Below are 12,826 nucleotides of genomic sequence, written 5' to 3'. Positions count from 1 at the left end.
GCAGGAAGAATCATAATCAAGCTAGTTGACCTGCTAGCAACAACGAAAATTAAATTTGTTGACACGAATGACATTGAAAATATACTCTAAATCATCTTTCGCACTCAACACGCTTCGGATAATGTCAGTGTTCAATTTTGTGCCCGTGTACTCCACAGGAGCCTTAGTGCCGTTGTCCCGAACCGAGGGGTCGCAGCGGCGCGCCAGAATCAGAGGACCAGCGTAGCGGGCTCTTAGAACGTACTGGCACGTGGCGCGTTTGCGCCGTGAACACGTGCTGGCCAACTTTATTTTCCTCATCTTCTTTCATTGCCGACCGAGAGCGCCGACCTTTCGCGTCCGCGCGTAACAGCGTCTGTAGGCGCTACGCCGTCTTTCATACGTCTATTAAGCTAGCATATATACACTTTCGTGCACTCTGTATTGAGCGGTTTCAACTCACCAGGGGATATCATGTAAGGAATGGTTGCTCCGGGCCACAACAACTGCTTTATAGTAATGGCGTTCACCTGCACGAAACACAGCAAATGTATACACGGAGTGCTCCACGCTCTATTTTGATATCAAGATTGTTTCTTGTCTCACATTTGAAATGCAAAGCTCGGAAAGAATACACGTGGCTTTGTCGACGAACGGGGGGCTTGGTACCTCTGGTACACGAGTACTCATAAGACCATCGGGCTAGGGGACATCTACTGAAATGTCGCTCGTGTTCGGTGACACACGTAAAAGAAGTCTCTCTTTTTGATAGGGGTCCCTTGTGAAAAGGGAGATATTCGAGCTCCTTCATGGTATAACCCCTTCAAGACTACAAAATCTGACAAAACTCAATGAAACGTTTAAAATATTTCTAGCGCTTACAAAGACGATCTTATACCTGGAAATGACGCAATTGTTTAGCCGTGATCTGTTACTGCAGCTATGCTCTCATACCATCGCAGCACTTGTCACAATTATAATCGGCGCCTTCATGTCATATTGGCCTTTGTCGGCTTTATCTATTGGTGGCATTTTCCCCGTAAGTCAAACAAGGTAGCTTGATTCGCATGGCTCTTGTTTGACATCGATTGAAAGCGTCACACAGTTGTAGAGCCCGATATTTTTTTCTCCATTGAGACCGATTTGTATTAAATACTTGCGTACAGCTGCCCAGCAGGAACGCTATGGCCCTTTTGCACAAAGATGCTGTTCTCTCATGATGCAGACGTTGCCATGCTTACAGAGACGTGGTTGAGCAGTGAAATATTTGACAGTGAGTTTGTTCCTAAGGGCTATAAGGTCTTTCGGGGTGACCGCGATAGAAGAGGTGGAGGAGTGGCCATATTGTACAAATCATCAATGCAACTTTTTAGTATGCCCGATGCGCAAGATATTGAAGCTGTCTTTTGCAAAGCATACATCAACAAGGTCCGCTTCATCCTTGGTGTTTTTTATAGGCCTCCAAACTCTTCTGCGGCGGTACTTCAGAACGTAAGGGAATATATGCACTGCCATTTAAAATCAGATGACAGAATACTATTGGCAGAGGACTTTAATTTGCCAAACAGTGATTGGCACACCTTTTCATTGCATTCTGCTCACAGTATTGATAACACAATGTTTGATATTGTATTCACGTTTGACTTGCTGCAAATGGTAAATAATTTCACGAGAGTACAGGGAGCCGTAGGCTCAATTCTGGACTTATTTTTTGTAAGTGGCGCCATCCGAAATGCGATAACCTGTGAAGTCACAAACGGGATTTCTGATCACAAAGCTGTCTTGTTGTGCTTGTCAAATGTCTACCCTGATCGCAAAAACGGTGTTCATTTGTTTCCCAATTTTTCTCGTGCTGATGATGAACCTATTCTGGATATGCTTGCTTTCTACTTCGATGACTTCAGAAACAGCACTTGCAATGTAAATGACTTATAGGTTTCTTTTAGGGGAATTGTCTCTGAATGTATCCAACGTTTCGTTCCCACTATTGCAAAATCTTCTGTGCACCATAACCCATGGATTTCTCGCGAGACGTTACGCTTACAGCGAAGGCTTAAAAGGTTAAAAGTGAAAGCAAGAACAAATGTAACCTTAAAATCTACTGTAGAAGGCGCTTCAGAACCACTAAAACAGAAAATAATTTGCGACAAAGAAATATATTACGGAACGATCCTGCCTTCGTTTATTAAAGCGTCTCCCGAGAGATTCTGGCGCCAAATCACACCTAAATCTTGTTCTACCAGTGGGTTCGTGATAGACGGCAAATGTGTAAGTGATGAGACTGTCATTTTTTCTGCTTTTGACAAATTCTTCCAGTCGGTATTTATCAAAGATAATGGTTGCCTTCCCAACTTTTCTATATCGCTTCCTGTTATATCTGACGTTGTCATTTCTGAGAGCGGCGTTTTTAATTTGCTATTGAACGTTGATACTAAAAAGTCACCAGGACCAGATAAAATACCAAACGCGTTTTTAAAGCGTTATGCGGAATGGTGGGCTAAGTACCTATATGTCCTCTTCACCAGATCTTTACGCGATGGTTCCCTACCGGATGACAGGAGGACGACCGGAATCAAACCTTTACATAAATCCGGGAAAAAGACACACATAGACAATTACCGACCAGTATCTCTTACGTCTACATCATGCAAAATTTTAGAGCATATAATTCATAAACATATAGTAGGTTTCTTAGAAGAGCACAAGGTACTTACATATGTCCACCATGGTTTCAGGCATAGGTGTTCTACATGTACTCAATTAGTCGAGACTGTTCACGATCTCGCACAGGCAATTAATGAAGGGAAGCAAACACATATTGTGTTCATGGATTTTCGTAAAGCATTTGACAAGGTATCATATAACAAATTAATCCATAAAATAGGGTATTATATAAAGAATGAACAGATACTTCAATGGATCAGCCTATCTTACTAACACACTCCAATTTGTCTCCTTAAACAATACTTCTTCTAACAATACAGAGGTTTCGTCTGGAGTCCCCCAGGGATCCGTTTTGGGACCTCTTTTATTTCTATTATTTATAAATTACATAGTCGCAGAACTTTCAGTTTCCGTGAAACTTAACGCAGATGACTGTATATTGTATGAAAAGATATCTTCTATTGATGATCAGGTGCGTCTAAATAATGACGTAGCAAAGGTCACTGCTTGGTGCGAACAATGGCAACTGTCTATTAATTTTGAAAAAACTTTTTTTATGAGAATCACACATAAGAAAGAACCTCTTCAATTTGCATATAATGTTGACAACGTATCTCTATTAAGAGAGTACAAATATTTGGGCCTGTGGATAACCAATGCGCTTTCCTGGACGAAGCACATAGATACTGTTGTTGCAAATTCTTTGCGTAAACTGTTTTTCTTGAGGCGCTCACTGAAATCATCTACGTCTGGTGTTCGTTTACTGGCGTACAATTCCTACATTCGTCCGTTGTTGGAATATGCCGTAATTATTTGGAACCCATTCACTTTAACCAACATTGAAAAACTGGAACGTGTACAGCATAAGGTAGTTAGGTTTGTTTTTAATTCATACGGCCGCGTGTCTGTTCGTGAGCTCGTAAGGCGCAGTGAATTACCCCCGGTGACTGTGCGCAACCGTATCTGTCGATTAAAGTTCCTCTTTCAACTTGTAAACGGCCATTATAAGGTTAACACTTCCAAGTCCTTTACTTACTCATCAGGTTATAACACGACACAAAGGCATGCTTTATCGATAACCACCATCAACGCACGGAATAAATGTTTCAAATATTCTTTTTTTCCTAGGGCCATAACAAACTGGAATAATCTTAATTCTGATATTGTTACCCAGAATTCCTTATCAATGTTTGAAAAATGCTTCCAAATGTTATGAATTCGTGTGGTTTATCTGCTTGTATGTTTTTTTCTCGTATGTTATGTATTCTTCACCAATGTCTGCAAATGCCTGCATATGTGATCAATTTTGTATGTGTTTACATGCTTGTATATTTCTATGTATACCCACCCTGCTATGATCTGATTTCAGATCGCAGTATCTATAAATAAATAAATAAATAAATCATGCATGAAGTATTCCTGAAAGATGAAGCGTCCTAACGAAACGCTGTCATCGATGTGATACCAAACAGATTGAGCCTTTACCGTGAAGCTAACTGCGCGCCTGTGGCGCTTGAGAAACGTGCTTATATAAATACAAGATAAAAGGCAGTTCTCCGCAACCTCTGAACAAGTGAGCGGATGAAAATAATCCACGCGCGCCTTAAAGCTGTCAGTGCTGTGACAGGAATAAACCCTGTAATATAGTATTTTCCTCCACCCAGTACTCCACCTCCCCTTAGAAAAGTGCAGGGCAGTGCTGCTCCTGTATAGAAGTGGTAACTAAACTTCACTGACACGTTTTTATGAGTCTCTGAGGCTGGCAGTGGCAGGAAAGCATCTCAGATCCCCGAGAACGACGTTCGCGATCGCGTGGTAGTTAGGTGGAACCCACTTGCGTTCATCTAATAAAGACGTCCGGAGCCACGGAAGCCTTAGCTGTGCTTTGGGCAACATAACCTGAGCTGCGCTGGGTAGAGAAATGTTTTTTTTTTCTTGCGCTAAAAGATGCGGACAAGGACGGTAGGTATAGGTCACACGAAGTGATTCGTGCGTCCCGTATGCCTTTTCGTCGTCTGCGTATTCTCGCGTAAAATAAATTGCTGGCTCTCCCATAAAACTTCAGCGTACTACATGTTACAGCTCGAGTGATCTTGTGAACAAGCAAGTTGTGAACCAACTTGCTTGGGACATATCTAGCGTATGTAATGCTGTCCTGTACAAAGGGTTGTGGGTCAGAGACCACATTTTCTTATGTTTTGACTGGTTTCCCGATGATCTTGTTTTGTTCTCGCAACTTGACGGGGTGTTCTCGTTGGAGAGCCCGGAAGTGCTCTGGCTTTTGGCTCAAGGTCACTTGAAGTTCGGCGAAAACTGGAGTTAAAACGTCTCATGATTAATACATTTCGCAATGCATAACTAACTTACCCAAATCACCACTTCGCTATTTGTAGGCCAGTGGGAATGGCGGGGCGGATGCTGGGAATCAGCTCCTGTAGTAGAGCCTTTCTCTCCTACTTCAATCGAGCTAGTACGCTAGACTTCTCAAGGTGCCGTCATTCGATGACTGGGCCGCACCGCAAGGAGACGCAAGAATTAACGCTTTGTTTGCTTTTGCAGGAGGAGACGTTCTTGCCTTTACCGGGTGCCCTATTCCGACTTAGGTAAAAGGATTTCAATAGATTAAGCGCCAAAAGTGACGGCACACAAGATTCCCGATCTTGTGTGCCGTCACTTTTGGCGCTTAATCTATTGAAAGCTATGCACCAACTAGCCCCACAACGTGTTTTACTGTAGGTAAAAGGAAAGGTTTAATATATATACTCTTTCTCTGGTCGATCACGTCTCGCAAGCAAGCCGAGAAGTTTCCCAAACTAAACAGTATATATCTTACACCGTGGCCAAAGGTCACCCTTTGAAACAAAGGCTTCTCAAATTCAGCGATATGTGGAGTACGAGCGGGCGAATGTTGGGTTTCTTGAGAATAAGGGAAAGTAGACATTTAAGACTTCGTGCGCGGACGTAAGAGAGGTGCTCGAGAGGAGACAGTGACGAAGAGCTAAAAACAAGAGGACATGCGGTGAGAGAAAGAATTAAAAAAAACATGAACCACTCGCTTGATTCCAAGGAGCTCAAGTGGGCCAATCGGTGAAAATCACGGAGTTCTCAGGCAGACCGATCGTTCGGAAAACACGAAGCGATGGGTGAAACGCGTTGTAGAACACGGCTGAATTACAGGAAACGGCGTAAGAAGGTCGGTCTCCTAACGGGGAGTTGAAGATGGACCGTTGGGCTCAGGACCCGAGCCACCAAGACTTCACTAGCACGGCGCTACCAGTCGAACGCCGGCCACTGCCTCGCTATGCTTCCTGATTTCGCCAGGCCATGGACTCCCACCTCGAGGCCTGTGAACGTCTGGGCCCGTGGACAGAATGCCCGCAATCGGGCTGTGAGCCGGAGTTTGCGATTGGTTGTTATCTCCGGGATTCCCGGTCTTTTACCGCTTCCTTCTGATGGTTGCCGGTAGGGCGTCTGCTGCTACCGAGCCTGCTGGACACAACATGGATACGTCCATGTACGACGTGTGGCTCCGCCCCATTACTGCCTTACTGCCGCGCACATTATGCAATGGAAACTGCTTTGTTTCAGAGAACTGTGCGTTCTTAAAAGCCAACTGCAACAAAATTCTGAACTGCATAAATAGCCCATTTTCAGACAATTTACACATGTGATAGTGCTTCACTGGAGAATTTTACGCTTTAAATGCGAGTAGGCGCTCCAGAAAATGCCTGCAAAAATCGATGTTCTTCATACCGAAACTACTGTTATTCTAGGTCACTCTGCCCAAACTAATAAATACGTCGCTGTTACCGGTCACCCGAAATGACGTACATTGAAGACTGTAGAGAACCTGCACCCGAGTCGTCTGCTTCCCTTGCTTGTACACCACTTTGTTGTTGTTGTTGTTGTTGTTGTTGTTGTTGTTGTTGGAGCCTGTGACACGTGTGGCTCCTACCCACGATGGGGGATTGGCCAAGAAATGGTTGGATTATTCCAAATTAATATGGAGCATAAATTTCCTAATATCAATGGGAATAGCATTGAATAGGGTAGAATTACTTGTTAAAATAAAATCACGAAGGTCATATGAAATGAGTACTAATTAATTTAAAAGTAAAAACAAAAACAAGAAGGATTTCAGCAGGGCATTCGTGCCGCTAAGTATCGACAGCTGGGCTAGTTGGTTGTGATTAGCATTATGAAACATCGTTCCAGCGCACAATTCAACACGGACGAGAAGAGATAGACAACACGAACTCCGGACTGTTCACTTGTGCGCTGGAGCGATGTTTCATAATGCGATTCGTTTAGATTCTGTAAGGAATGTTTGAACAGCGAAGCATGCATCCCATAGGCAGAATCCTAAAATGGACGCCCCGAACGAAAGAATTGCAGGTTCTGTCAAGTCCAGGCCTATTCTTCGAAAAGTTATTTCCAACAATTAATCTTTTTCTTAACGCAGTAAAGCGGCGACAAGGTAGAAGAAAGCGCTGTATCGTCTCCTCCTCATCACAAAAAGAACAGAGGGGGGAGGGAACCAAACCCGACTTGTGTAAATAGAAATTTAGGGAGGGAATGCGGCAGCGTAATTTGGTGAGGCAGACCTCAAGCATATTTGTGTAACAGGATTCGCTATGCCAGGGAAATGCGCGGTGCTTATACTCTGGAGAAGCAGTAAAATGTGGGTTTGATAAGGCTAATCTAATTCATCGCATACGAAATCTTGCCGCCGTGATCTCTGCTGTCACTGGTAGAACAGGAAGAACAGGGCCGGATAGTGATGCATTTACCAGTGAATTGGTTGGAAGTTTCATTAAAAAAAACCTTTATGACCACGCACCCAAATCAAATGAACACATTGCACATGGGCAGGAACTAGTAAGTGGACGAGTTTTCGCATGGGTGACTCATTAGCAGCGGTAAGGCAAGAGCATACAGAAAGGGAGTCAGTAAGAATAGCAGCCATTGTATTCATTTGGTGTAATTTACGTAAAGCTAGGGTTACTGCTAACAACTCAGGCAGAAAAATAGGCACAAAATCAGGCGATCTTAAAGAAAAAGGGCAGGACAAAATGTTCGAATACCAGCTTTTTCCTCGCACTGTGAGGCATCTGTTGCAATGTTTGTTTCTAGAGTGCTTAGGTGATCTTGCAACATGGGGTTTAAGATGCCGTAAGGGAGTAGTTTCGCGTGGTTTGGGAAAATGTCCTCGAACCTGATCTCTGGGTAACTTCAATGAGTATTATTAGGAAGCACGTCGAGAATTTGCACATTTAGTGGTTCAAGTAATGTTTGCACAAATACAATCTGTGGTCTATGAAACCTGGGCCAAAAAAGAGGAAAAAATAATTCTGGATCGGAGATGAAAATATTTTGAGGACGGTTTAATGGTGATTCATATAGCCTTAAGAAGGTCTAAACGGTCAGAAGGTGAAATCAGCATAATATGGGTGGGATTCTTGCTTCCAGGTATAATGTGGCATTTGCAACGTATTTTGGAAGGCCTTGGCACAGACGTAGTGCCTCTCGTTCTAACAAAACTATCGGCCTGTGTAGCTTGTATGATGGAACACCTGAGAATAAAACACATCCAAATTCTAACACCGGACGAACGTACATTTTATATACCATCAAGAGGGATTTTCTTCGCATACCTGTTCTTTGATTGCTCAACTTGCGCAAAATGCCCATTGTACGAGCTTCTCGTGTCGCAATATATTCAATATGCGGCCGCCAGTTAAGATTTCCGTTGTAAATAACTCCAAGGTACCTTAGTGCCTCTACTTGTGGTATATCTTCGAGATTATAGTTAAGCGATATGTATACTGGGTCTTTAACGGGAAAAACAAGTATAGCACACTTATTAGCATTCAGGTTTAAGTGTAAGATATCCAGCCAGCGTTCCAGTTCCCTTAGATACGACTGCAAAATTTCGTAAAGAGAGTATATGTCACTAGCCATGCCAAAAAAGGCAATGTCATCAGCGTAAACGTAGGTACTGACAACTGGGTGAACGGGGATTCCCTGCTCAGTAAAATATTAAATAAAACTGGTGAGAGTACCGATCCCTGAGGCACACCTCTTGTTTGTTTATGTTTACTAGAGGAATAGCCGCTTCGAAAACAATAGAATTCCCTGTCTTTTGAATTTCATGCACCCATGCTACAATATAGATAAAAAAACAATGGCTCTGTAACTAATTTGTTAAAATTGCATGTTCAATGCTGTCATAGGCTTTACAAATATCTTAGGTAACTAAAGCCACTTCCGCGCATCAGTGAACATGGGCGCTATAACGTAAAGCTATTCCAAACTTTTCTATTCCAATTCTGGAAACAGCCCTCCACAATTGGTCAAAAACTTTTTGGGACCACCCCCTATTCGCCTGTCCGTCACGCAACGTCATGAAAACGGCGATAGCTCCTCATCTGATATGACGTGTACGCACTGACTATGCATGATTGTATCGAACAAAAGAAAAATAGTTATTTCTGGTTTAACTCCTTTTCGTCATTAGCCTTCGGCTATTGGTCAAAAGTTTTCGAGCTGCACTCACTTCACCTGCCTGTCACGCCACGTCACAAAAGCTCGAAAACTCAACGCTTCAAAGTGGCGTGTACGCCTTAAAGATGCAATAATATGCCGAGCAAAAAGTAATTTTTTTTATCAATAGCTGCAGGCTGCCCCGTTCCGAAAGGAATAAAAGATGGCTCCCACCGATCGCTCAGGCACTGGCTACTCCCATTGCCGGAGAACATGGGTTTATTTGCGTATAATAAAGGTTTTTTGCGGCCGCGTTACGTTTTCCAGCGTTTTGGCACGCTTACGACCTCGTTCTTCCAACTTTTCTTAGCTCAGGATCCGTTTTACCATAATTTTTAAGCTTCCATTGCATGCCGCCGCAAGTTTCGAGCAGCCACCGCAAGCTAAGTCAGGGGAAGTGGGCCAATCGCAGACACAGGCACCACCCTCTTCATCCGGTCACCGATTTTCAATGCACTGCCTCCGCCCCATCGAAGCCATCTCCACGTGAGCGTGCTGCTCGCCTCTTGCAAGCCAATTGGATAAGACAAGCCGTTCAGTGCAGGCAATGTTATTCGTTTTTCAAGCAAACAAAAATGACCTCCTATGAACGAGGACATCGTTTGCTCGGTCTGTTCAAACAACCCTGCGAGTCGCCGCCCTATGGTTGCGTCGGCGGTTACCCGAATTTGACATCAGGAGATTGGAATAAAAAAATATTGGAATAGTTTTACGTTATAGGGCCCTATGTGTCGCGTGTTAGCCACAAAATTAATAAACTTTGGTAGCTGCTTCGTGCGCTGTGACAACGCCGTTGTGCGCCGCCGATATTCCTTTAATGCGGAGTATTGCCCGAGTCGTGCCGCTTTTCTCTCTGGTCGCATACGTTCAACAAGCAAAGCATTGATGCGTTCTACCTCCGCTCGAAGAAGATCGCAGTGAGGTGGCCAAGGTAAAGGCGTGGATATAGTCCGGTTTAAAGCGGACGCGATCTACCCGACATCGGCAAAAATTGGACGCTCAGACGTGTGGCTGGCGCAGGAATAGATGTCCTATAGTACGTCGGAGCATTTGGAACAGGGTAAATCACCCGCTACCTTGGTTGCCCACCAGCGTGCTGACCTATACACAGTTCGGGTTCACAGACGCAAGTGTGCTGAGTTTCCGTCTTCGACAAACCACAATGCGCTCGCCCTGCGCGTACTTCAGCGCTTGCGCTGCAGCAACAACGGATCGCCGCGCTACTGCGGGTCACGTTTAAAACGCAAGGTGAAATTTTAGCGATCTTAGCGTCCCCGGCATCACATAATCTACTTCACCATTCACCAACCGCTGCCGGGCACGCTCGAAACGCTGGGCTCGTCCACCGGTGAGACAACTGCCGCCATATGTAGTAACGGATGACAAGTAACCGAGACTCGGCACGGGTGGGCTGGATGGGTCTGACCTCTAGCCCAGCCGTGGCCTTAGCGCAAAGTGCGCCTAAACTCGCTACCGAACGGGACGCACTCTAGCTCTGGCAAAGTTTCGCCCACTTCGCTCTGTCGGCATCGCATTCCTGCATGGCTTACCCCCCCCCCCCCCCCCCCCCCCATCTCAACCACGACCGCGGCGCCGCATTCTCCGTCGTGACAAATGCAGCTTGCGACTTCTCCACACAGCGTTTCTGGCGCTGGGTCAGAAAGGCTTTCGTTCGTCTACTTCGACGCGTCCGACGTAGACACGCGCGAAATGTCTCGAAGAAAGATGCACTAGCGAAAATGTTCGCTGAAGAATATCGCCTCTGAATGCAACTTTTCATGCGCTATCGCGGCGCATAGAATTTATAACCATCCCTAGAAAACGTTTCTCATGTAGATCTTGCATGGCTAAGTGACTGTGTCGCAGAAATTTAGCTAGTGCAGCTACACGTCAACTGCTGTTTGCATGCTTTGTACGCGTTGAGTGGTCCGCGTCGCACTTGCCTGCTGCGCCGCTGTGCACGCTTGCGCTTCGAAAGCTGGGGCAGCAAAGATGTGTTCCGACTTCCTCTACTCAGCGTTGGGTACTTCGCAGCCGTCACTCGTACTCGTGTACGTGTTCGAGCACCCGACTACCGTGCGCAACGTGTAGGCGTTGTTGAAACAGCTCAAACAACATGCGTAACGAGAAAGAACGCTCAGACACGCATCAACTTACACATGTTGAGCGAGCGACGCGCCTGGACGCCTAGACGCAAGTGAGAGATCATCAGGCGCCTACAGTTCTCTTTCGCCAGTTCCGCATCGCTACCGCTTACCGCCAGGACCACGTCTCCTCTGCTTAGGCGCTATCAATAGAATGATAATACGAAAACTAGACAATCAGCAGCGCCGAGGCTTTGCGAAAATTATATGGATAATATATGCTTAGCATTTATGGGCTTTTCAGGTTAACCCGTTGGCGCGTTAAAAGTGCATGAGCATTGTCATTTACAAAACTCCTGAAGTTAGAACTAACTATGGGCTTCAGACTTTTGAACATACCATTATAACTTTCTGGAATGACAACAAAGATATAGAAACGCTAATACACGAGTTCCCGAATGAAATTCTTTACAAAAAGGAGTTATGGATCTGTTACTTAGGTCATAATACACAACTTAGACATACTGTAGTCTTAACGTGGTAGATTATTTACAACACTGCTAGACAACGGTTGTTTACTTATTTATTGATTTTTGTATGCACTCTTTCCTGTTTCTTTTCACAGCTGTAATTTCATTAATTAGTATGTCGAAACATTTATATACTGTACAGAATTGTGGATGTTCGTTTTTTGGGCGATTTTAATGTTAATTTAGAAGAAAGCTTGTTGTCGTCTCAGATGCACTGTTTGTCACCACGAGGAGGATAGGCCTTAGCCTCCCTCCTGATGTGGCGATGTATGTTTGGATGCTGTATATGACATTGAAAAAGAGACAATAAACTTTACTTACTTTAAATAAAGAAATACAAATGAAGACAAAACACATAGTATTGCTTGGTACGCCATTTTGCCAAGAAGGGTCCTGCGAAGACGACGGCATTGCAGTTTTTTGTCAGCTGCATGATGTGTTTGATCCATCCATCGCCAACTTGGAAAAGTGCTGAACATAGCAGGTGCTGTTCTACATGCAGCTTCTTTATTTTCTGTCAAGTATAGCATATATACGCTTCTCGAAGCTGAAGTTTTGGGTAGGTTTTAAAAAAGACGGTGTAAGGGATGAACGCATGTCATTCCCTATAAAATACATATGATACCCTCGCAAGAAAATGAATGCAGGTCAGCTTTGTAAAGTATGCTGGGCCTATGGGTATGCTAGAGGGGTGGGCTTGATCTCGAAGCACACACGATGGTTTCTTTACCTGTGTTTCGTCAAAATATTCTTGGTGCCTACAAGAACTTCACAGACTGTTGCAGGAAATATATGTGTTTAGAAAAAGACCAACATTGCTATTATTCGTTCTGATTCCTTTCTTGCTGCTGACAAAGATGACGATGCTCTTGTCTTTTCAGTCAATAAACTAGGGAGCAGTGTTACAGTAAATTTGGATAAATAGAAACCATTTAAAAATCACATGAAGAATATTTAAAACGAAAGATCATTCATGCATCCTTTATTACAAATTGGAAAATGAGTGGGAGGGAACAGAAAACATCA

The 12,826-nt window shown here is 44.2% G+C and overlaps 1 protein-coding gene across 1 annotated transcript in view; it reads right to left on the bottom strand.

Annotated features, from left to right (window-relative positions):
• LOC126524660 (astacin-like metalloprotease toxin 5) overlaps window positions 1-12,826 on the bottom strand; it is a 58,499-nt gene that overhangs the window by 27,228 nt on the left and 18,445 nt on the right. Inside the window, exon 3 of the mRNA XM_050172967.2 lies at window positions 443-509. Coding sequence (XP_050028924.1) covers window positions 443-509 — 67 coding nt within the window. The remainder of the gene's footprint in view (window positions 1-442; window positions 510-12,826) is intronic.

This window comes from Dermacentor andersoni, chromosome 3, assembly GCF_023375885.2.
Source record: "Dermacentor andersoni chromosome 3, qqDerAnde1_hic_scaffold, whole genome shotgun sequence".
Lineage (NCBI taxonomy): Eukaryota > Metazoa > Arthropoda > Arachnida > Ixodida > Ixodidae > Dermacentor > Dermacentor andersoni.
Note: the sequence above shows the minus strand (reverse complement) of the source record. Positions and strands in the feature narration are given on the sequence as shown.